Source organism: Micropterus dolomieu, unplaced genomic scaffold (assembly GCF_021292245.1).
Source record: "Micropterus dolomieu isolate WLL.071019.BEF.003 ecotype Adirondacks unplaced genomic scaffold, ASM2129224v1 contig_13356, whole genome shotgun sequence".
Taxonomy (NCBI): Eukaryota; Metazoa; Chordata; class Actinopteri; order Centrarchiformes; family Centrarchidae; genus Micropterus; species Micropterus dolomieu.
In genome coordinates, this window is record NW_025742342.1 from 13,435 (window position 1) to 39,277 (window position 25,843).

General features: G+C 41.0%; 1 protein-coding gene and 1 long non-coding RNA gene across 2 annotated transcripts; both read right to left on the minus strand.

Moving 5' to 3' along the window:
• Window positions 1–561: 561 nt before the first annotated feature.
• On the minus strand, window positions 562–5,979 carry LOC123966400. Its single transcript, XR_006823974.1, has 2 exons — window positions 5,822–5,979; window positions 562–2,690 (listed from the first exon to the last, which is right to left on the minus strand). It is a non-coding gene; the product is annotated as an uncharacterized LOC123966400 (long non-coding RNA).
• A 108-nt stretch (window positions 5,980–6,087) lies between these two features.
• On the minus strand, window positions 6,088–25,512 carry LOC123966402 (ribonuclease inhibitor-like). The gene is made up of 5 exons (XM_046042567.1): window positions 25,479–25,512; window positions 25,061–25,154; window positions 23,971–24,144; window positions 7,005–7,027; window positions 6,088–6,098 (listed from the first exon to the last, which is right to left on the minus strand). Exons 1-5 carry the CDS (start codon window positions 25,510–25,512, stop codon window positions 6,088–6,090), a joined length of 336 nt encoding a protein of 111 aa, XP_045898523.1.
• Window positions 25,513–25,843: the final 331 nt, after the last annotated feature.

Here is a 25,843-nt window from a genome sequence, read left to right on the forward strand (position 1 = left end):
GAACAGTGCCGAACATCTGCGCCTGACCTCACAAGTGCACTTCTAGAAGAAGTGTCTAAATTCCCATGAACACATGCCTAAACCTTGTAGACAGCCTTCCCAGAAGAGGGTGGGCCAACTCCATATTAAACCCTATGGATTAAGAATAGGATGTCATTAACCTTCATGTGCATGTACAGGCACTCCACTCAAAACTTTTGGCAATATAGTGTATGTTGTTTTGGAAGTCATTAAACGTATAGGTCGTTTTGGAGACATCAACTATCAACCTATTCAGTTGTTTTTATGAGAAGATGTTGATAATTAAAACAATCAAAATATGCAAGACAAACTAAATCCCAGCACACAATAATAAACTAAACCTCCTTTGAACTAAAAATCATGATTTAGGCCTATTTGTTTTTCAAGACAGTCCAAAAACAAAGAATAAAGTGGTTTTTTTTATTTTAACGTACGCATGTAACAAGTTATACTTCCTGTGAATATAATCGCAGTTCTAAATGAAACAACAGTCGGTCAAAGCATTCATACAAATAAAGATGGAAGACATGACTAGTAGTGTTGTTGTCAAATACAGCTTTTTTATCTTTATTAGTTGAAAGGTAATATCAATACATACATATACATATAACAAGAATCATAACAATAATATGCAAAAGACACATACAGCACATAATGGATACAAATATACATATAATGAGGGGATACAGCAAGAAAACAAACAAAACAAAAAAGTAGGGGGGCAAGGATATATCACAGAAAGACCTCCAAAGGAGTACACACATTAATGATAGAGTTGATAAACGTAATAAACGCAGTTCACTGATCTCTGTTGTGACTGTGGGGAGCAAGGCTTGTAGAGTCGACCTATGGAGTCCGACGTTAAACAACAAATAATCGAGAAGTTGGACCCTTGAGACACAGCCCCTCTCATTTGCATAATGATGCAGAAATGCATACAAAAATGTAAGAGAGAAAGAAACCAGAATGGGCATTTACCAAAGTAAATGCGTGTGAGAGCTGTCAGCTGTTAGCTGTGAATGCTACCGCTGCAAAGTACTGCTCCATCAGCAATTTAAAATCCTTTAGTGCTACCTACAGGTAAAAGAATCACATGCCACAGATTAATTCAGTTAAATATTAAAGCAGCAATCAGCGTTGGATGGGCACTCGCAAGTGAAGTGCGTCAGATATTGTTGCTCTAAATTGTCACGTACTTTGGAAGCTGCGCAAAATACATAAAAGTCACTAGCTGTGCGCAAAGGAGCACCCAGTAATTATACGTTACGCCCCAGTACATCATGTGTGAAACACATTGAGAAAATGTCTTAATCGCATGATGCGTGTCACACAGGGCTTACTTCCTGTTGCCAGTAGGTGGCACTATAACTATAACTGAATTTTGTGGATGTGTTGGGAGCAGGACCATTATCAATCACATAAAGTTTGGTACTGATTTAAACATGTGAAGCAATGTTATAACAACTTCCTGTTTCATGGCGAAGCATGGTACTTGACTGCCAAGCATACACCGTTGAAGGAAAACTCAGAAGCTGTACAACATAACATCATCAATGTGTGACTTTTCTGAGATAGTTTTGAAGTAGAGATGACCAACCTGTAATATGTGGTTCATCACAGCACAGAAGTAACAACAGCATGAAGCATTATGCTATGACTGAGTGAATGTTGGCATATTGATGTGTTCAAGGTGGGACTGTAAAGCATGTGTAAATCGCCAATGAAAGCCACAGCTCTCACACTAATAATTATCTAGCAGGAGATCATTAAAGTGCAGTGTGTGTAAATCGCAAAATATATTAATAAATACCTCTAGGGAAATAAATAAGTTAGCATGTTAAAGTGCGGAGTGAGTAAATCACCAAATATATTAATAAATACCTCTAGGGAAATAAATAGCGTAGCATGTACACTTAAGTTACAACAACTTCCTGTTTTGTGACTCGACCAAAACTCACCATTTGTCCAACATGTAATCATCAATGGGAAAGGAGGAGTACATTAAAGTGCAGAGTGTGTAAATAGCCAAATATTAGTGTGAGAGCAACAGCTCTCACTGCAAGATTATAAGACTGCAAAATATTACAGATGTAAGACAGTTGCCTGTATGAGCCACTAGGTGTCACTATTGCTAAATGTATGTCTCAGTTAAACCAGCAGTTCCTGGTCTTTGTACCTTGCAGGCACTGTAGTTATGTTCCATTTTGAGAAAATTGATTCTTTTCAGAGCTGCATTTAATTTGACTTTACATTAACCCTTATTGTTCCTTATTATTGTTCTATTTTTCATACTAGAATTTTGTTTGAGGTAGAAATAATTATTTTAGATAAATAGATATAGAAAATAGATATAAGAAAATAAATAAAAATACACCAGATACACTGATGATACTCTGTCACATCCAGAGGAACACACAGGGATGATGGTGGACTTGACTTTGTGTCTGACAGTGGACTTCAGACTGCAGCACTGTTGTGATTCCTCTGTCAGTCACTGCTGGATGAAGCTCTCCTTTCCACTCTACCTCCCAGTAACAAGGCCCAGTCAGAGCCTCTCCACAAACAAGCTGATGCTGCTGCTTCAACCTCTCTGGATCATCAGAACACAGCTGATCCTCTCTCAACACCACCTTTCTGATCACTTACACTCTGACAGAGATCACCTCCATCTGATGAGAGAAGAAGACAGACAGCAGAAGTCATAAATCAGAGTCAAAGACAACAATATTGCCAAAGCTTAAGATAATACAAAAGAACAATTCAATTCACACAGTTCATTAAATAAATGAAATAGTTAAAACAATAAATGTGTGTGTGTTTTAATAACAATAAATAAATACATATACAATACTAAGTGTGTGTGTTGTGAATTTTATTCATATAGTTATCAAATAAATAAAATAAATAAATAAATAAAATACAAAAATCTCTCTCACTCAGTTGTTCTATGATGGTGACTTCCTTGTCCATGGAGGCAAGGTAAGGACGCGGCTGCTAAAAGCTCAGCCCTGACCTGGGGGCTCATTTATAAAGGGTGCGTACCCACAAAACAGGGCTGGAAACGTGCACACACCACTTCCCACGCAAAGGTTGTGAGAATGCAGAAGGATGAAATGGTTTCATATGACTACTGCAGTGTAAAAAAAACCTAAATATTACTTCCAATAAAACCTCATATAATTTATTATATGGAGTTAATTAGCAAAACAGAAGAAAGCCTTTCCGAATAAACAAACACCAGTTTGATTGAATTTACTCCCCCAAAAAAACATAATTTAAGATCATTTGCAGCGCACAGAAAAAGAACCATGATTTAGGAAAAACACAAACTGAGGTATCTCCTGTTGCAAAAGAACGCCTCATATGTTGTACAGTTTAATCGGGAATCATACTTAATACTTGCATACAGTACAATTTATTCTCATAAATAAGGTGAACAGCAGGACAAGTTACATTTAAATTGGTGCCGTTTTCAGTGCGTCAGTCGAGCAAATACGAGTGCATAGTTTCATATATTGTTATCATATGTTCTTTGCCTTATGTTACTTGAGTCAAATGCTGTGTGCCAGCGTGTGGATGTGATACGTTGCTTGTAAAAACAGTATGGAAACACTATTTATTAAGTAAATCTTTCAGCGTGAGCTCACGTCACATTAAACAAATCATTTCTTTTAACTCATCGGCAGCCTCAAAGTGAGTGGAGTGTTTTTGTAGATACATGGAGATACATCTTTATGAAATGTTGAAATTACAGATGGCGTCTTCAATCAAACTCCTTCAATAAATTACTGCTGACACCGTTATGACAGTTCATGCACACGTCTTCCCACGTCCGGTCCTCAATGACCACATTTAGTTCTACCTCCCAATTGTTTCTCACATTTACAGATGTTATCAGCCATGTCGGCTGTTAACATCTGTAAATGTGTGAAATGTGATTCCTAGTTGGCAAACGTTTTTCAGTTACCATAATGATGTATTGTTCAATACCTGTTGGGTCTCTTTTAATCTTATTCCATTTTATATGGTTTTGGATGTAGTGCCTTATTTGTAGGTATTGAAACATATCTTTCAAGGGAAAGGCAAATTGGTTCTATAATTGATAAAAAGATTTCAATTCACTGCCCTCAAAGAGTTTTTTGATTGTGCTAAGGCCATCACGTTCCCACTGTCTGAATCCACTGTCCCACATTGATGGGAGGAAGTCTATGTTAACAGCAACCGGCATAGCTTGTGAAAGAGAAAGCTCTCCCTCCACTCCGTTTCTGACTGTCAAGTAATCGCAAAGTTTAAACTTTCAGATTACCAACTGGTTGTAACTGGATCAGTCCCAGACAACAACAGGGGCGGAGATGTGTGATGAGCCACACATCAACTCCATGGACAATAACATCAAATTCACATGAGAAGATGTCAACAACAACAGCAGTTTGGCCTTCCTGGACTGTGCTGTACACATTGAAGAGAACAGGAGTCTGCACATTGGTGTATTGGTGTATACTGGAAACCCACAGACAAAGACCACTACCCATTTTTGATTCCCACCACCAACTGGAGCATAAGCCAGGAGTTCTCAGAACCCTGCACCACCGAGCTGAGAACAAGTGCCCAAGCCAAAGAAAAGGAAAAGAACCACCTGAAGGGGGCAGTTAAAGCCATGAGGAGAAGAAGGTCAAACGCAACAACATTGTGATTCCATACATGTCTGGAGCATCAGAGAAACTCAGCGTATTCTTGGGTTTAAAAAACACAGAGATGTTGTGTTTGTTGAAAATCGTCCTAATACAGATACTGGTCCACACCAAAGACCGCACACCCAAACACAAGAAAAGTAATCTAGCGTATGCAGTCCAATGCAGTGAGGAATGCACAGACCTGTACATCGGGGAAAACGAAAAAAACACTACACAAATGCATGGCTCAACACAGAAGGGCCAACTCCTCAGGTCAAGTTTACCTACACCTTTTTTGAGGACCACCAGGTGCACATTTTAGACAGAAAGGACAAATGGATGGATGGACGGACAAATTGTTTGAAAGGGGTGTCAAGGAATCCATTTACACCCGGGTCAAGAAACCATCACTTTACAGGGGAGAAGGTCTGCGACACAACTTATCCTCCACTTATAATGTTGTCCTTTCATCTCTTCCCAGGAAACTTAAAACGCCAACGACTGTCGTTACAACAGCCAGGAGCACTAAGGAATCAATGACATTGATCATCTTGACAATGACCCCACAGAGGTTAAGTTTCCCTACCAGCTGAGTTTTCCTATCAGTCAAGTTGTTGTTGATTTTAACCTCCCTTAGAAAGACCACATGGTTACTAAATGTAATGATGGTTCTCTGAAATAAGGGCCAATGATTTGCAGGCTTCAGTCAGACTGATCTCAGAGCTGTGACAAAGATGAACTGATCAGTGGTTTAGTGTTGAAATGAGAGAACAAACACTTTGAGATCAGATTTGATGGTACAACAGTTTGATGAATGAAGACCACTGTCTCTATACATCTTGTGATGCTGTCAGCTTCATTTCCTGTAGACATGAACACAACAACAACAGTTGTCTTCACATCAACTCATGATCAGGCTTCTGGCTGATCTGATTGGCTGACTGTTCTCTCTCTCCCTCTGTGTTTCTGTCAAATCCTGAAGCCTGTCACCATTCTCATCTCACAGTTTTACTGAGGAAAGCAGCCGCTGAGAAGGTTGGGGTTTACTAGATCCTTGCTTTGATATTAACTGTGTTTAGTACAATACTGCTGAAACCAGCATGGACTGACTCCAACCCTCTACTGACCTCAGAGTCTCCAGTCCACATTGTGGACTCTCCACAAGATCAGACAGCAGCTTCACATCTGAATCCTGCAGGTTGTTGTCACTCAGCTCCAGCTCTCTCAGATGGGAGGGGTTGGACTTCAGAGCTGAGGCCAGAGAAGCACAGCTGATCTCTGACAAACTGCAGCCCCACAATCTGAATAAATAAAAAATAATGTAACTTTAGAAGACAATGTTCCTGCTTGAAATCATTCAGTGTTAAATAATCTGTTCAGAGCTGAAGAAGGTTTAGAATACACCTGAACCCAACAGGATGCAGGTTCAAACGGTAAAATACAAAACGGTAAAAAGGGCTCTCATTAATATTAATGACAACGTGCTGCTACTTCAGTAAATAGTAGACATAGTGACTTCACCTCTTAAACTCCGCAGCTCCACCAGTGGCTCCATCTATACAAACTCATGTTGTGCAGCCAAATACAAATAAAAACCCACAGAAACTGATTTAAGATTCGAATTAAGATCCCAAAGTTTCCAAAGATGCCAAATATGTCAGGATGGATTAGGGGGAAATGTGAAGAAAATGATGCACAGGATATCTCCAGTATTTTAACTTAATGAAACTATGCAGCCATTAAAAAAATCATGGCATCTTGTGTTTGAATATTTCAGTTAGTATAAACACTGGGGAGCCTCTTAAAGGTGTTGGAACAATGAGATCCTTAATATTAATGTATATGACTGTCTGACAGGTTGTCTTCAATATAAAGAAGGAAATTTAGGGAGAAGACAAAATTTACGTCTAAATCAGGAGTTTAAGAGGTTCAGAGTGAAGTTATCCAGTGTAGATTTTTCTTGTTATATTAGATTTTATATGTGGAGCTCAACATCGCTCTGCCACAATCAATGGACTAAATCATAGAAGAAAATAGACTTTAGCATTAAGGTACTCCGTGAGAATCAGTATAATATCAGTCTAATGTCTGCAGTTTAGTGTAACCACAACTTTCACATCATATTAATCTTAGCAGAGAAGTAAAAAATGGTGTCTGACCTCAGAGTCTCCAGTCTACAGTGTGGACTCTCCAGAAAACCACACAGCAGCTTCACTCCTGAATCCTGCAGCTTGTTGTTACTCAGCTGCAGCTCTCTCAGATCGGAGGGGTTGGACTTAAAAGCTGAGGCCAGAGAAGCACAGCTGATCTCTGACAAACTGCAGCCCCACAATCTGAATAAAGAATAAATGATGTAACTGTAAAGACAATGTTCCTGCTTGAAATCATTCAGTGTTTAACAATCTGTTCAGAGCTGAAGAAGGTTTAGAATGTATAAGTTTAGAAAATGGAAACTTCAAACACCTGAACCCAACAGGATGCAGGTTCAAACTGTAAAATACAAAAAGGTAAAAAGTGCTCTCATTAATATTAATGAGAATGTGTTGCTACTTCAATAAAGACGTAGTGACTTCACCTCTTACAGTCTGCAGCTCCACCAGTGACTCCATCTATACAAACTCATGTTGTGCAGCCAAACACAAATAAAAACCCACAAAAACGGATTTAAAATTTGACTCAAGATCCCAAAGATGCGAAAAATGTCAGGATGAACTTTGGGGAAATGGGGGAAAAATGATGCACAGAATATTGACAATATCTCATCTTAATGGAGTGGTGCAGCAATAAAATATCATACCATCTTGTGTTTGATTATTTCAGTCAGTAACACTGCATAGCTTGATAAAAGGTGTTGGACCAAACCGATTCTCAATATGTTTATTACTGTCTGACAGAGTGTGTTTAATGTATTGAAGGACATTTAGGGGGAAGACAAAATGTTAAATATAAACTGCGGCTGGCCAATAGAGGGCACCGCCCTCCCTGGTTGAAAGTTTTTTTGGATTTTTTTTTTTATAATACTTAAAAAAAAACAAAAAAAAAACAATAATAATATAATAATAATCCCCACAAAACTAGATGAAGGCCTATCAGGTAAAGTTATGTAGCCAATAATTTAACTTAAATTAAATAAGCTAAGGCTGTGTAGCGCACAGAAACCGTTGCCATGGTTACTCTCTATAGAGCGCCTGCCGTTTACTTTCAGAGTGCTTGTCTCCCTTTCTGTACACCTGAGGAAAGAGCAACCCCGTGGGGCAACGTGACTACGTTTTGATTTTAAGAACGTTTCTAAGACCGACATCTTTCCCAATACTAATCAGCATGCAGTGTGTAGCTATGCACTTCGCTATGGCATTTGATCGCTTGTCTTGCTTTTGTTTATCTACTTCTCCCACACGCTGCATCCAGCATGGTCTGCTGAAGCCTCCCTCTACTGCTTGTTTGGGTGGGTGATTTGCAGGCTGATTAACATCCCAACCCTCCAGTGACCCATGGTTTGACTGTATATGCATTCAAAGACAGTGAGCAACGGACTTTTAAAATAATAGGAGAAAAAACTGCGTTAACATGCCATAAAATAATTGTTGTTGTTAATTAATTAATGCATTAAGGCAATAATAACACTTTAACATGCCCAGCCCTAATAATTAATTATTGTAAGTATATGTGTGTTTAAAATACACAGTAACGTGTAATATATAAAATATAAATAATTATGTTAGGGGGGGAAATTAGCTTCCTGCCTATCCACTGGGCGATAGAGACATCGCCCAGGCAGTACAGCAGAGCAGCCAATAGCTGACACAAGATGTGCACATATCACCATAAATTTAGCCAATCGGCGTCCTCTGCTCACACTATGTCCACTGCTATGCACATTAGTTGAACCTCATCATGAAGCAGGCAACATCACACATCCCCAGCATCAGTACATTTTTTTCAGACCTTGGTGGATTTGCAGAATTCTTCTCCCAGTCAATCAAGCGGACAACTGTGCTTGATCAAGTGGTGGCACACAGACTTCCAGGAACTTCGACGACAAGGTGGAACTTCCAAAGTCATGCTGGTAACACTGTATGAGCACAAGGATGACCTCCTATGATGTTTCCAGACCAGCAGAGACTCTGGTAACTTTGATCGTCCAACAGTCACTTAAACATAATTTACACTTCATTAAAGGCTTGTATTTTATATTGCAGAGTTTCTATATGATCTATAATTACCTTGTTTTATTTTGCTCATTATATTATGCATATAGGGGGTCAAGGGGTGGGGGAAGACTCTGGACAGACCTGGTAAGTCCAAACGGGTAGCGCGGGTGAACCGCGAATGTCTGGAGGAGGCCCCTGTCCGCTAGATCTTCTACACACTCCGGCATCCCTGTGGAGGTTGGGGACATTGAACCTGAGTGGGCAATGTTCAAAGCTTCTATTGCTGTAGCCGCAGTGGGAGGCTGTAGTCTAAAGGTCTTAGGTGCCTAAAGGGGTGGTAACCCTTGAACACCGTGTTGGACACCGGTGGTCAGGGAAGCCGTCCGACTGAAGGAGGAGGCTTTCCGGGATTTGTTGTCTTGGAGGACTCCGGAGGCGGTTGCAAGAACCGACAGGCCCGACAGGGCTGCAGCCTCTGCTGTGGCAGATGCAAAGCAGCGGGTGTGGGAGAAGTTCGGAGAAGACATGGAGAAGGACTTTCAGTCGGCACCAAAGTGCTTCTGGAGAACTGTCCGCCACCTCAGGACGGGGAGGCGGGGAACTATCCATGCTGTGTACAGTAAGGATGGGACTGACCTCAACTGAGGAGGTAATTGGGCGGAGGAAGGAACACTTTGAGGAACTCCTAAATCCGACTGACACGCCCTCTCTAGTAGAGGCAGAGCTGGTGGCTGATGGGGGATTCTCGTCAATTTCCCTGGTGGAAGTCACTGAGGTAGTCAAACAACTCCACAGTGGCAAAGCCCCAGGGATTGATGAGATCCGCCCAGAAATGCTAAAAGCTTTCGGTGTGGAGGGGCCGTCTTGGATCACACGTCTCTTTAACATTGCGTGGAACAGTACAGAGCCCAAGGAGTGGCAGACTGGGGTGGTGGTTCCCCTGTTCAAAAAGGGGGACCAGAGAGTGTATGCCAATTACAGGGGTATCACATTTCTCAGCCTCCCTGGTCTACTCCAAGGTGCTGGAAAGGAGGGTTCGGCCGATAGTCGAACCTTGGATTGAAGAGGAACAATGCTTGTTTTTGTCCTGGTCGTGGAGATACTGTGGGAGGTGCTGCGGGAGTATGGGGTGAGGGGGTCCCTTCTTGGGGTTAACCAATCCCTGTAGATCCAAAGCAAGAGCTGTGTCGAGTACTCGGCAGTAAGTCGGACTCTTTCCAGGTTAGGGTTCATGTCACAGTCCAGATTGAAACTGCTGATTGTTATCAGCATGGTCAGTTCAGACTCACGTTAAGTTACAGAAATGCACTGCCATGTTGAGGCTGCTCACATAACTCACTAACAGTATACTAATAAAGCAAAACATTTGGCACAACTCCTACATTTATGCAGATTAGTTCTGTAGCTCCTGTTTTCAACAGCTGCATGTTGTCATGTTACAGGCTTTACAAACATAATTTCTTATATGTACCACCACAAGATCTTAATGTCATTGGCAACAGTTAACTTAATTTAGCTTAGCTTCTAGGTTAACATAGCTAACAACAACAACTTCACTCGTGCCAAAACATGCTCAGTGGAACTTAACGGCCTACCTGAACGGTCTACCATGACTATTTAGTCTACTTACATGCGTACGTTCCTTTCATATTTTATGTCTGCTTACCTGCAACATGCAGAAACAGATCGGTACATTGTTATCAGCACGGTCTGGTCAGACTCACGTTACAACAATGCACTGCCTTGTTGAGGCTGCTCCTAACATAACTCACTATACTCACTATACTCCCTCTTGTGGTAAAAGTGGGATCTAATGCTTACTTTTTAACAATGCCCTGCTTGTGTACAGGAAACTGGAGCACAATACATTAATAAACAATACCAAGGAGCAAAAGTATCACAAAACTACATGAAGACACAAAAAAACCCCAAACCCCATTGCTACACCCTAAACAATATGTAAGGGTGTGCCTGTGTTATGAACTTATGAACCCATTAACCTCACATAATACAGAGTTGGTCCCACCCAGTGAGTGCATGTGTGTAGATGCAGCTGAGCGGGAGCCAGGAGACTAAGTATGGGGCAATAACAAACATAGGGACAGACGGGAACACTCGAAACACAGTGAAGTGAAAGAACAAAAGGAGACACTAGGAAAACACTGATGACAATCACATTAATCACCATTCACTCCCTGCTAAAATGACATCGGCAGTGATGCAGGTAGTGTCCTCTGTTTCTGATTAGCGGATGTCTATTTGGCCTAAATGTTACATCCATATGTGTATGTAGTAATAGTGCCATGCTAGGTCCGCTGGCTGAGGCTTTATAGCTGCGATGTTTTTCAGAGCATACAAACACTGTAAACACACACCTGTCACCTGCCCAGCATGGTGCTGTTCACCAGAAACACAGCCTCTACACCTTATTTTTCAACACGTTCTCAATCCCAACTTGTCACATATTCAAAGTCCAGGTTCTGGCCCTCCATCCACCCCAACTACCACCTTACTCAGTCTCTTCTGTTTAATATCATATACCTGCCTTTACCGTCAAAAACTGACGCTACAGGGCTTCCCCCAATACATCAAACTATGATGGCAAAGGGATCCCCAGTGCGTCACAAACTGATGTCTACAGCTCATTTAAAAACCTGCATGTACCGCCAGTAACGTAACTCATGCATGTCAGCAACCGTTAGCCTAATATTGCGAACTTGCTAATGTAAGCATATTTTACCTGCTGTATGCTGTCCGCTGCTTTCTCGTCAGATGGATGGCCCTCCTTTCACTGTTGACTTTGTGTGTGAGGCCACATGCACAAAAAAGCTGTGCGCTTTTAGTTATAGTATTATGATTATAGTCCTCCCTCTGCTTGCTTTCATTGCCGTGTGCTGGCAGTCAGAGCTCCCCCTGCAGTCCATAAAGTGCCTCTGCGCCTCAGCTGTTCCAGACCCTCCCTGCAGGCATTTGGCCACGCCTCCTCATTTGCATACACAACTAAATCCCCAATCCTAAATGGCTAAATGCCCAATCCTAAACACCAAATAAATTTTCAACCTCGACTAGTTTTCGATTTAGACTTTTAGTTTTAGACTTTTAGTTTTAAGTCTGACCCAATAATCACTCCATACACTACTGTTAAGATGTGGTTATTACCAGTGGTGGACAGTAACTAAGTACATTTACTCAAGTACTGTACTTAAGTACAAATTTGAGGTATTTGTACTTGATAATTTTCTTTTCATGACACTTCCTACTTTTACTCCACTACATCTCAGAGAGAGATCTTGTACTCCATTTATCTGACAGTTTCAGTTACTTTACAAAGTACGCTTGTTACACACAAAACATATGAAGTTTTAAAAATATAATGTTTTGTTATAAATTAAGCTACCCAACAGTTTATACAAGTACATTAGTTAATTGACAATTTTATTCGGCAACTATTTTGTTAATTATTTAAGTCAATTTTCATGTAATCTAATGATATATAATAGTATAACAGTCACAGAAGACATTTTTCTGCTTTGAACACTTTGAGTAAATTTTCCTAGTTATACCTAGATTTACTTAAGAAATAATTTCAATGCAGCATATTACATTATACTGTTTACTATGTTTACTACCCTGTTTTTAATAAAATATGTATAATTTCATAGGTATGCGATACCGTTTTGAGTCATGCCAAGGTGCGGTTCTCTTTCACCAAGCACCTCATCTGTGCCACTCTGTTGCAAGGAGACTTGTTCCCGGAACACACCATAAAATTCCCAGATTCAGCATTGGAAACCACAGTGGAGGCCTACCCCGTGTTGAACAAGACCAAGCTAAAAACAGAACTATCCCTGATCTATGAGAACAATGAGTTCAAGGCTTGCAGTGGTTCTGCTCTGTTCCAGTTTTTCATGGAGAACAACCTGGAGACTGTCAGTCTTCTCAAGATCCTGTTAACCACACCCATGACTACAGCAGAATCTGAGAGCTGCTTCTCTACTTTAAAGAGGATCAAGACCTTCCTGAGGAAAACCACGACACAGGATCGCCTGAATGCTCTGGCTATGCTCTCCTTGGAGAAAAAACTTTTCAGAAACATTCCTGAATTCAATAATAGGGTCATTGAGAGGTTTGCCACAGAAGGACAGACGGGAAACATTCCTGTACAAATAAGATGTAACACACACACACACACACACACACTCCACTGACCCCATTTTTCTTTGTATATAGTTGACCAGAGCATAAGACATAATCAAGCAATATCGGGCACTCTATAAATTCTTAATATTTTGTCTCAGTGATGTGTTTGCTTCAGTGGAGAACTGTACATTTACTCAAGTACTGTACTTCAGTACAAATTCAATTTGTTTTCATGCCACTTTCTACTTCTACTCCGCCACATCTCAGAGGGAGATATTGTACTTTTTTACTTCACTACATTTATCTGACAGCTTTAGTTACTAGCGACTTTACAGTAAGTAACATTTTTACACACAAAAAAAGAAGTTCATAAAATATGTTTTGCTAAAAATTAAACTACCCAACTGTTTATACAAGTAATTTAGTTAATTGACAGAATTTTAATCAGCATATTTATGCATAATGAAAATAATCATTAATTACAGTCTCTTACAAAAGAGTTCAACCTCAAGCAACTACATTAAAACATGAGTAATAATAATCTAATGATATAGTATAAAAGTCACAGGAGACATTTTTCTTTCTGCTTTGAATACTTTTACTTTTAATACTTGAGATACATTTTCCTGAATATTCTTACATACTTAAGTAATATTTTAAATGCATTACTTTTACTTGTAACAGCATTTTTACAGTGAGGTAATTGTACATTTACTTAAGTAAAGGATCTGAATATTATGAATACTCCATTGCTAATGTTACTGTTTGTGCAATATGGTGTTTATGGTTTTGTGTAAGAATGCCTCAACTTTTTAATATGGGCATTAAATAATTTCTGACTATTTCAAAGAGAAATTGTATTAAATTGTATTGGGATGGTTACTGAAACGGACTGAATATGGCACAGCCCCACCAAAAAAAACTTTCACCAGCCGCTACTGAGTTTCAGATGTTCACAGTGAATTATCCAGTGTAGATTTTTCATGTGCTATCAAGCTTTTAAATGTGGAGCTCAACATTGCTCTGCCACAGTAAATGGACTAAAACACTGAAGAAGAAAATAGACTTTAGCATTAAGATACTCAGTGTGGATCAGTATAATATCAGACTTATGTCTGCAGTTGTTTGTGTCACCACAACTTTCACATCATATTAATCTCAGCACAGAAGTAAAAAATGGTGTCTGACCTCAGAGTCTCCAGTCTACAGTGTGGACTCTCCAGAAAATCACACAGCAGCTTCACTCCTGAATCCTGCAGCTTGTTGTCACTCAGGTCCAGCTCACTCAGATGGGAGGGGTTGGACTTCAGAGCAGATGAGGCCAGAGAAGCACAGCTGATCTCTGACAAAGTGCAGTCCCACAATCTGAATAAAGAATAAATACATTTGTTTCAAAGTTATTTAAATCAAATGTCACAAAGGATGTACATCTCAAAAGAATGTACATGCTCCCACTGAATGACCATAAAAGGAAGAAACACCACAAATTTAAAAGCTTAGTGAAAAACAAAATATTGGTGTACTTAAAGATTTTCCAACTCAAAATTCCACTTTGGGTTTTCTGCACACTTAAACCAAACAATCTCAAAAACACAAATTAGTTGCAGTCCATTTCATTAAAAACAAAAATAAATTCAGTCCAGTGCTAATAGCAGGCAAAAATAAAGCTGGTTCAGTTTCTCAGGCACAAAACAAAACGTCATAGAAAAGAAAAAGAGTTTGATAGTCCAGTCAGTCAGTCAGTCAAAAATCCAGTCGGGTTTTTGCTGCTTGGTTACGAATGTTTCACCGGCTTCCACAAACAACTTTGCACAGCAAATGTAATAGAATGATGATCCGAAGGTGAAGTGTACAGGATTTGGCTGAAAGTCACGGATGAAAAACGCAAGGGCTTTAACTACCTTAATTTTTGCAGTCTGTTTAATTGTGGCGCCATCCGTTAACGAATCAGTGTGTGTGTCGAATCAAAATTGCCATTTCTGGGGTTTTACACCGGTGATGAAACCTATTGCTGATAGAAGGTTGTCACAATATAAAGGCTTGGGTGCACAGTCATGGACTATAATCATTAAGCAGCTGCAAAAATGTATTAAGTTCTCCTAATGTTACTAAAACTTGTGAGCGGTCTGTGATATTTCCATTACATGTGTCTCACTTGGCCCCGATTCTCCCCCGTTCTGTGGTCCCTTCATCTCACATAAAAGCAACAAATGTTTGTGAACACAGAAGTAGTATGTGAATTTTAGTATTTAGTTTGTCTAGTATCCATACAACTTACAAGCTCATCCTGCTAAGTTTTTTCTACTCCTACTCCTGTGACCTCTGTCCTCTTCCTCTTAAAAAGAGTGTGCACAGGGGGATTAGCTGGGTGAACCAGATTGGAAACAGCCAATGGAGCATAGCGATTGGAGAGGTTCAAGAATGGGAGGGAGTCAGACCTTTCTGCGCTTTTCTTGCGGCCCCTGATTACCACCTCAGCCCACTTTGACCCTTGGTTTGGGGTTGAGCAGGAGGGCTGATGACCGGTGGATGGATCCCATAGGACAGCAATCACTGGATACATAAACTTAGTAACATGTCTATGAAGATTCTCAGTCATCCAGGTCATAGTTATTCAACGAAGTTTAAAATGAAGGGCAACTGGACTTGGTAGAAGCTACTGGAAGACGTTTCGTCCCTTATCCAAAGGACTTCTTCAGTTCTCCAGAACTGGAAGAATCTTTTTTTCAGTCCCTTTTCCCCTCAAAAAAATAAATATCTTAATAGGAAAATTAAGTGCTGATTTGTTTATGATTCAAATAAATTAAATAAAACATTTATTAAACATTTGTTATATTGTTACTGAAGAAAATTTTATTAGAGATTAGCAGACTGGCGAGAATGGGAACAGATGACTGCTGCATTAAGCCCACTGGTACGCAAGAAAAGTCCCAGGACACGAAAGAGTAAAATGTAGAATTAACCGATGGCCCACTTCAAGCAATGCCTATTATCAAAATTTACACCACTTATCTGTGAAGCCGTAGTCCACTGGTGGATTACATTCAGACGAAAATGGCCTTGTTACGTTGGCAAAGGTCCAGACGATCCAATCCAGTAAAATATTTAGACCAAAACGCATTATTATTTATCAATAAATACACACAGACTGCTGTTGCGTCATTCACTACAGTTAGCATGTAAACACAAAACTACACGTTGACCTTTTGAGTGACACATTAATTGACCCAATAGAAACTTCAATGCCCCATTCACAGCCTACAATAGCCAATGAGAGTCCACGTAGCCAGGAAGCACCAGCCCCCTTTCTTTTGTGTATACACCGACAGAGACACCGAGCCACCAATTGTGCAGAGGAACACAGATATCACGCGACAGTTAAAAAAATTACGCAAGAATATTTTCCACAGACATATATATTGTCAAAAACGCCCCATACCGGAATTCCGGCACAGCGTCGGAGAACTTTAAGCCCTGTGTTCTGCTTAAACCGTTGACAGAGTTTCAAATTCTATCGCTGACGTTTTTTAGATAGTTCAAGTGAAGGAGAAGCGTCATAAGTTCTATCAATTTCCAATATTTCATCCTGTAAAACATTCATTCACTGCATTTTGCGTTTTCGAGTGTAGGCAGAGTAAGTCTCATAAAGGCTTTCAACATCTTCCATAGAGTTGCTATGGATATGTCTGGGGTTCGGTTCATTTCAAGGAAGGAAACAATATGACCAGACAGATACTCAATGAATGCTTCGTCCGAGAGTAAGAGGGAGTTAAAGCGCCACGGTCGATAGGATATGGGTCAATTTGGTAAAATTAGTTTTAAAGAATGTGGGGCGTGGTCTGAAATTACAATAGCCTGATAGCTGCAACTTTGAACTGAGGAGAGTAACCTGTTATCAAGCAGGAAGTAATCGATTCGTGAGAAAGTCTTACGGACTTGGGAAAAGAAAGAGTAGTCGCAAGCTGTAGGATTTAAAAAGCGCCAAATATCCGACACACCATAGGAGCTTAAGAATGTGTTTATAATAGAGGAACATTTAGAAAGTGGAACAGGGTTTAGCGAACCGCGGTCAAGAGTGGTGGACAGGACACAGTTGAATTCACCACCCAGGATCAGGCTGTGTGTATTGATGTCAGGTAAATGCGAGAAAAAGTCCTTAAAGAAGCATCCATTGTCTGTATTTGGGGCATAAATGTTGGCTAAAATAACCAGACAATGGTGTAACCGTCCTGTGACTATTACATAACGATTGTGTCTGCATCCACATTAGAGACTGCGAATGGAAGGTTCTTACTGACAAGAATAGAGCTGGCCCACCCACCCACAGTGAAGTCTAGCCTGGTCTAAGTCGCAGAGGTGCGTTTCCTGGAGGAACGCAATCTGAGTGTTGAGCTGCTTCAGGTGAGTGAGTACCTTCTTCCTCTTAATTGGAAAGTTTAGGCCTTTCACATTCCAGCTGATGCAATTAATTGACCCACTCACATAGCCTACTGTCATGTCACGTACATCTATTGACAACATGAAAGAGAAGCACATTAGTTAGGGACAGGGTGGCCATCAGTGGAGAATAAAAATGGAAAGGCATATAGAAGGGTAAGGGGGAAAAAAATATTGATTTTGATATTTAATGAGTCCGATTTGAGTAGCTTTGTGTGTTACACTTGATAAACCTGCAGCAGATACACTTGGGCGATGGCGGTGCCTGATTAAATGTAATTAAGATGAGCTTGAACATCAACATAAGTGGGTTTTTAGTTAGAAAAACAGGACCGGAGGCTGCTATTGGCTCAACGTTCAGTTTGTAACTCACTAGCAACTGGAACAGGAACGCTTTCCTGAAAATCCTCCGGTTTTTAAGATTTCTCTAGTTTAGTGATAGTTGTTAGTACAGCTGTATATTAACGAATCATACAGGGATTAAAATACCTACACTGTTTAAATCCGACCTTTATTTTCTTTGTGAGATGGAAGAATTTAGTAAGTTGCACGGCGCTGCTGAGAGCCTCCAGTTGCAGTAACATGTATAAAATCAGGAACTCAGACTTCATCCACCCAGAGGGATCAACCACTGACCGTCCAGTGCGCTGTTTCCACTGGCAACACAACCCATAGTAGGGCTAACGGAGCAGGGGCGCTGGAGCGTACAGAGCGAAGGAGAGGAAGTTGTACCCTGGCCGTAAAAATATTTAGCCCAATGTTTACTTTTTGTTTCACAGGATACACGAACACAAGTCTCCTGATTCAAAGGTCCTGGCCCTCCTTTCACCCCAACCATGTTCTCATTTAGTCTTTTCTGTTAATCATATACCTGCTGGGCGGCGCGGTGGTGCGGTGGTTACCACTGTCGCCTCACAGCAAGAAGGTCGTGGATTCGGTCGTTCCAGGCCTTTCTGTGTGGAGTTTGCATGTTCTCCCCATGTCTGTGTGGGTTCTCTCCGGGTGCTCCGGCTTCCTCCCACCATCCAAAGATATGCAGGCTAGGTTAATAGGTGTCTCTAAAATTGTCCTGAGGTGTGAATGTCAGTGTGAGTGGTTGTCTGTCTATGTGTGGCCCTGCCTGCGATGGACAGGCGACCTGTCCAGGATGTACTTTAGTCCAATTTAAGATGGGATTGTCTCCAGCCCCCCGTGACCCTGTACGCAAACTGACGCTACAGGGCTTCCCCCACTGCGTTGACCTATGACACTATAGGAATCCCCAGTGCATTACAAACTCTGATAGGCCTTGATCATGCCATATGTGACGAGTCGGGGATTGAGAACGGGTTGTAGGTATACAACACTGGTCAAAGATAGAACAAAATGCAGCTTCTTTATTTTCCGTTATGGGTTTAAAACAGAACAGATCGGATTTGGAATGAAATAATGGAAAAACTAACCATACACAGATTATTTTAGTATCCACCAAGGTACAAATTACGTTCTTCAGAGTCGCCATCTCGGATATAATGTCAGCTCGAAGCGAGGCAATAGTGCCAAGGATGCCGTTGTCCGAGGTGGTGGAGTTAGCTTGGTTGTTGTTAGCTCCCTTAGCTCGAGGTTGTTAAACAGATTTAAACTCAGAAAGGGACATATAAATATCCAAAGTATCGCCAGAGCAGTCGTGTGTCCTCAGCTAATAAAGAATGGACGACAGAGAACACCAAAGCACCGGTATTGTTCAAATTAATGAACAGTTGATAGGGGGCTCCAAAATCTTCCGCTTTACCCACACATCTCAGCTGTTTTTTGAGTGCTCTATCATGAAGCTGGAAATGAGTGGCAGACAGGCCGAGAAGCTGGTCAGCAGCGAGGCCTTCCTCTGCAGTTCATCTGAGAGCCGACGGATCTCCTCCTTAAGGTCATGATGCGAAGTGTGTGGACACTTAGGCCCGTTTTCCACTGCACAGTACGACTCGCCTCGACTCGCCTTTGTTTGGTTTTCCATTGTGTAAAGGTTGTACTTGTAACTGCTTCCAGATACTTTTTTTCGTATCACCTCAGTCGAGGTTCCAAGCGAGCTGAGGCAACACTAAAATGTGACGTGAAACACTGCAGACTACGGATTGGTCAGAGAGAATAGTCACTATTCACTGCATCATCATTGCGCGTGCCGGACAGAGGTGTTGTGTGCTGGTGTGTGTGTGTCGCATTGAACATTACGTCGCGGCAGTTGTGTGTGGCGTCGCTATGATGACCAGCTACATTGAGGGGTACTATCTCTGGAATGGAAAACGGAGGACAGCCAAACTGAGTCAAGTTGAGTCGAAGCGAGTTGAGCTGGTACTGGTAATGGAAAAATGCCATTACAGGCAGGGGCTCCAAACTGGAGCCCATTGTGCTGGTATGGCTTTGATAGGGGGTCAAGACAGAGACTCTGACCAGCGGCAACAGCGTGAGTGACAACAACGTGTATTTACAAACAAAATCACACTATGTGTATGTGTTGTATGTGTATAATAATGCTGTAAACAAACAATGTGTATTTTGTACTTTTCTGCTGACTTAGAGGGGAGATACACTGTGGAGTTCCTGGTGTGTGTGTGTGTGTGTGCGCGTGCGCATGTCCTAGGGGCGCACACTGCACATTAGAAGACGGTTACTGATTTCATCCATAAAGTATTAATTCTGAGTTTCTGTACAAACGGTTGGGCAAATTGTATTTTTTGTTTGGATGTATTTTATGTTTTCTGGTAAATTTACGTATTTTACCTTGACTTTATGAACTTGTGCATTGTGTGGCTAAGTGAATGTATATGTTTTTTTATTTTCTCTAATTAGAAAACGCCACTACTGTTGTCTAGATTTTGGAGTGTATAGACCGGCCTGTTTTCTAGACTTTGATGTTTTTTAGACTTGTTGTTTGTTGTCTACCAGAGTGTATGGTTAAGGGGTAATATAGTGTACTGTTAAATCAAATAGTTATGATCAGATGCAATAAGTAAATGACAAGTGATTAAGTGAGTAATTCCCGTGTTTTGTATAACCTCCAACTGCCTCAAAATCCTCGATTTTACAGTCCAGTCAGGGAATAAAAACCCATAAAATTTATTGTGTGTTTGACCTCTTCATTCCTGGCCTGGCCACACATTTTGGTGTCAGAAGTGGGATTGGGAATGTTAAATGTTGAGGTTTTAGTTGGTTAGGGATAGTATGTAGACAACATTAGTGGTGAATAAAGATCCAGATCTGGTACCAGAGGCAGAGACAACCGTCGTGGGAGGTTCCTGGAGCAACGTCTGAGGCTTCGGAGGAGAGGGGTTCTGCTTCATCATCGCGGACTAAGGAGGAGACCGCCGATGTTGGAGCGTTTAGACTGTTGGACGGAAGAGAATTGTATAGAGTGGTGACTGTTATTTTGCTGCAATAAAGACACTGTAAGAGACATTTCAGGATGTCTGATGAGGACGAGGGGGCAGCAGCTGCTCCCTGGGCCGGCACCAGGCGTGATGGAGACAACCCAGCTGCTTTTTACACGAAGATGGATGTAACCCTTTGGTGGCGCTGCAGTCACAGATTTTGGAACCGAGTAAAAAACATGATACAGTAATGTCCAACAGTCCCCTAATGCTGTATGACGCACAGTTAGCACTCAGAGACCAGTTCATTGAGGGGGTGAGTGACTCCACCCTTCACTGCGAGTTGAGCAGACTAATTAGAGAGAAGCCAAGCCAGACTTTAACCTATTTGATGTAAGGGAAGAGGCCATAATGTGGACTCCTGAGGACTGTCCCCACAATTATAATGTTGCAAGAAACCAAAACCTAGTCAGTGATGAAGTTTCAGAAAAAGCTAATTTGACCGATAGCATACAGGCTGACTTGACAGTGATTCTGCAAGAAGTAGTGAAGATAATTACACAGCAAGGTAGACCTATTGGCGAACTAACCAATGCAGTCAGATAACTCACTATACAAAATGCCCGCTCAGACGGGGGTAGTAAGGCTGCTAGGCCTAAAATCCAACCTAGGTGAAGGGGAGGGACATATGGCTAGACAGTGCACTACATCACGCAAGCCAGGAAGTCAGTCTCCTGCCATGCCTAGGCTTCTGGTGCTACTGGAATTGATTAATATAAGATTAAACATACTAAAACTAATATTTTTCGTTTCCACTTGAAAATGCTTGCTAACAAATGCATGCAGACAACTATAGCTGGGACTTATTAGCTGGAAAACACTGTAGGCCCATAGCATAAAGCCTTACATAGTCCAAGTTTAAATTTTATACCAATCCCATGAAAAAATTCTAAGGGTATGTCTTAGCGTATTTTTTCTGAAACAGCACAGCCCCTTAGCGGCAAGTGGCTGCTGCTGCATCGCTCCGTATTAGCCGGTAGCTTGACGCAGATGTGTTTTTTTGCTGGTAGATCATGAACCTCCTACTTAAAGCTGGATATCGTTATTTTCAGAATTGTAGTGGCTACATGAAGTCCCAGTCATTGCCATTATTACTTGCAATTGGCTCGGCCTACCCACGAAATAATAGGGGCTGGCCCTTCCTCCTCTCGTTGGCTATTGTAGACTGAAGGGGACATGTGAGCTCCTATTGGGTCGCATTTGGTGTCACTCGAAAGGTTAAGAGTTCAGCAGCTAATTTGAATACAAGAGATCGTAGTTCATTCAAATCAGAGTTATTACGGTTATGACGACATACAAGCCACGTCTGCCGGCAAATATGAAACGATGCCGCCGCAGTCCCTGGGGATTTATTGATGGAATAATGTGTTTTGGACTAAATGTTTACTGGATTGGATCATCTGGACCTTTGACAACATAACATAAAACCATTTTTGTTGGAATATAATCCATCAGTGGATTACAATGAGGCTTCATAGGTGAGTTGCGTCACTTTTTATTGTACTGGTTGGTCTGACAGAGGCGTTGATTATACCCGCTGTGGTGATGATTAGAACTACAGCAGCATGAAGCTTTAGCTTCTTGCAATATAGTGGGCGGTCACAGAAAAGTTCAGGAGTTACCTACTTGGGTCCAAGTTTACCATCATCACAGATAACCCCGTGTCACCTCTCTACTGCTAACTTACGGGCTATTCAGCAGCGATGGGTTGTGCAACTGGCTGTATCTGACCCTCTTGTATGGTGTGATTGAGGACACCACACTCCACTACAGGGTATTCACCCAACTACCTGCTGTTCGGCGTTCATCCACACCTCCCCACTGACGCAATCTTAATGCCAAGGGAAGGTGAAAGATGACAAGCCTGAGTGGTTAGCTGTAAACCAGGAGTGCCTTCAGGATGCACACGCCAGAGCAAGGAGTGTGTGGAGTGGAAGGCGGTGGAAAGAGTAGCACTACAGATGGAGAAGGTGTACTGACAATTGGTGTACCTCCGCCATCGTCCACCAGGGAGGGATAAGAACCAGGATGCCTGGTATATAAAGTTGTTGAGGTGCAGGGGACCATATACAGTGGTGCCACTGGAGGGAGGGCTGATGAAGAGAGTGCATAGGTCTAACACAGTTGGTGAATGAAGTGGTTAAGCCTACATATAAAGGGAAACCTGTGTGTCACGCATAAAGCCCAACAGGACTCTGTGATCCACCCATATTTACTCTCTTCCCACGTATCTCAAAGAATATTGTTTCCTGAATAAATGAGTGAAAGCCAAGATCAATTTCACCGCAACATGTGGTTTAATAAATTCACAGGGGGCAATGCTGAAAAATGACAACAACAAAACGAAAAAAGTTAATTACTGTAAAATGACATTTCTATCCAGACAAGTGATTTTTTGTGCTTGGACAACTAAAAAGTAAATTTATTTATAAAAAGTAAATTTACTTGTCCAAAGGACAAGTAAATTTACTTGTCCAAAGGACAAGTGCCTAAAATAATTGATGTTGAGCCCTCAATGACAAAATGCTGCTGCTTCAATAAAGACGTAGTGACTTCACCTCTTAAACTCTGCAGCTCCACCAGTGGCTCCATCTATACAAACTCATGTTGTGCAGCCAAACACAAATAAAACCCACAGAAACTGATTTAAGATTTGACTCAAGATCCCGAAGTTTCCAAAGATGCCAAATATGTCAGGATGAATTTTGCGGAAATGGGAAGAAAATGATGAACAGCAGCCATAAAAATCATTGTATTTTGTGTTTGATTATTTCATACCCTCATAAAGGTGTTGGAACAATCAGAATCTCGATATTATGTTTGTTACTGTCTCACAGAGTGTTTTTAATGAAGAGGAGAACATTTAAGGGAAGATGAAATTTAACATATACTGTACATCAGGAGTTTAAGAGGTGCAGAGTGAATTATCCAGTGTAGATTTTTCTTGTTATATTAAGGTTTTAAAGGTGGAGCTCAACATTGCTCTGCCGCAGTCAATGGACTTAACCACTGAAGAAGAAAATAGACTTTAGCATTAAGGTACTCCGTGAGAATCAGTATAATATCAGTCTAATGTCTGCAGTTTAGTGTAACCACAACTTTCACATCATATTAATCTTAGCAGAGAAGTAAAAAATGGTGTCTGACCTCAGAGTCTCCAGTCTACAGTGTGGACTCTCCAGAAATACACACAGCAGCTTCACTCCTGAATCCTGCAGCTTGTTGAGACTCAGATCCACCTCTCTCAGAAGGGAGGGGTTGGACTTCAGAACTGAGGCCAGAGTAGCACAGCTGATCTCTGACAAACTGCAGCGCCACAATCTGAATAAAGAATAAATTATGGTGATAAAAATCAATTTAATGATCCAATCAGATGTGTTCAGGTTTTAAATGTGTAGCTCAACATTACTATGTCCTAATCAATGAGCTTTTCTCTAAAATGAGTAGAGTGACTTTGTGTTGTTGTGGATCATTACATTACATTTATTCATTTAGCTGATGCTTTTATCCAAAGCGACTTACAATTGCTATACATGTCAGAGGTCGCACGCCACTGGAGCAACTAGGAGTTAAGTGTCTTGCTCAGGGACACAATGGTGGATGTCTCACAGTGGTGGATTGAACCTGGGTCTCTCACAACAAAGGCATGTGTCTTATCCATTGCGCCATCACCACCCCTTTCATCATAATGTCAGCCTTCTACAGACATCATCCAAATGTCAGCACAATATTCATACACCTATTCATGTCAACACAGATTAGTAAGATGCTGCTGATCTCAGGCCAGTCTGGAATTAGAGGAGGAAAAACTATATTGATCCTTCAAATAGCTGCATTTGGAAATATGTTTTGATCTGTGTGTGTGTGTTCTTGTGTGTTCTTAAGGATCAATATCAATGATCAGACATTTGTGAAAACACATTGAAATCGACAGAAACCAAACAAATATTTCTACTTCAGCAGAAAACTTGCTCAATTCATAACAAATATTAGTTCAGTTGATCTTCTGTATACAGATGTGACCATTTACCAAAAATAATAAACAATAATTTACTTTAACAACTAACAGCGTAAATCTTCTCCAGTTTCTTTAAGACACACAAGCCTTTTGTGACTGCAGACTAAATTTAGTACAAGAAACATAAATGGATGTAAGTTATGTATGAACATAACTTAAGTTCAATTGTTAATTAAACATATCAGATCTACAATAGTAACAGAGAGTCAGTGAACTGACCTCAGAGTCTCCAGTCTGCAGTCTGGACTCTCCAGAAAACCACACAGCAGCTTCACTCCTGAATCCTGCAGCTCATTTCCTCCCAGATCCAGCTCTCTCAGATGGGAGGGGTTGGACTTCAGAGCTGAGGCCAGAGAAGCACAGCTGATCTCTGACAAACTGCAGCGACTCAATCTGAATAAAGAATAAATTATGTAACTTTAGAAGACAATGTTCCTGCTTGAAATCTTTCAGTGTTTAATAATCTCTTCAGAGCTGAAAAAGGTTTAGACAGTAGTGGTTTAAAAAATGGAAACTCCAAACACATGAACCCAACAGGATGGAGGTTAAAAACTGTAAAATACAAAAAGTGAAAAAGAGCTCTCATTAATATTAATGACAACGTGCTGCTACTTCAATGAAGACGTTGTGACTTCACCTCTGAAGTCTTCCAGCTCCACCAGTGGCTCCATCTATACCGTCATGACCTGGCTCAAAGACCATGGCAAAAGTGGAAAAGACACAATGTTGATAAAATAAACACCTGGTATTAACACAAAATAATCTGAAATAACATAACATTTTAAGTAAGGGATGTGGCAGTCTGCAACATCAGTAATGTAGGTGTGGATGTGGGAAAGTGTTGTGGTGTAAAAGTAAAACAAAGCGTACCATTTGTATCCCGGAGAAGCCATTCCATGTTTCTATGGACTACCCAAGATACACAAAGAAGGAGCCCCACTCAGGCCTATTATCAGCAGCATTAACTCGGTCACCTACAACATTGCCAAACACATATCTACC

Coding starts and splice junctions, on each gene's coding strand:
- LOC123966402 (XM_046042567.1), bottom strand. CDS start 25,512: ATGGAGCCACTGGTGGAGCTGGAAGACTTCAGAG. Junction 24,145..25,060: donor TGCAGACTGGAGACTCTGAG/GTCAGTTCACTG, acceptor TTCTTTATTCAG/ATTGTGGCGCTGCAGTTTGT. Junction 7,028..23,970: donor TGTAGACTGGAGACTCTGAG/GTCAGACACCAT, acceptor TTCTTTATTCAG/ATTGTGGGGCTGCAGTTTGT.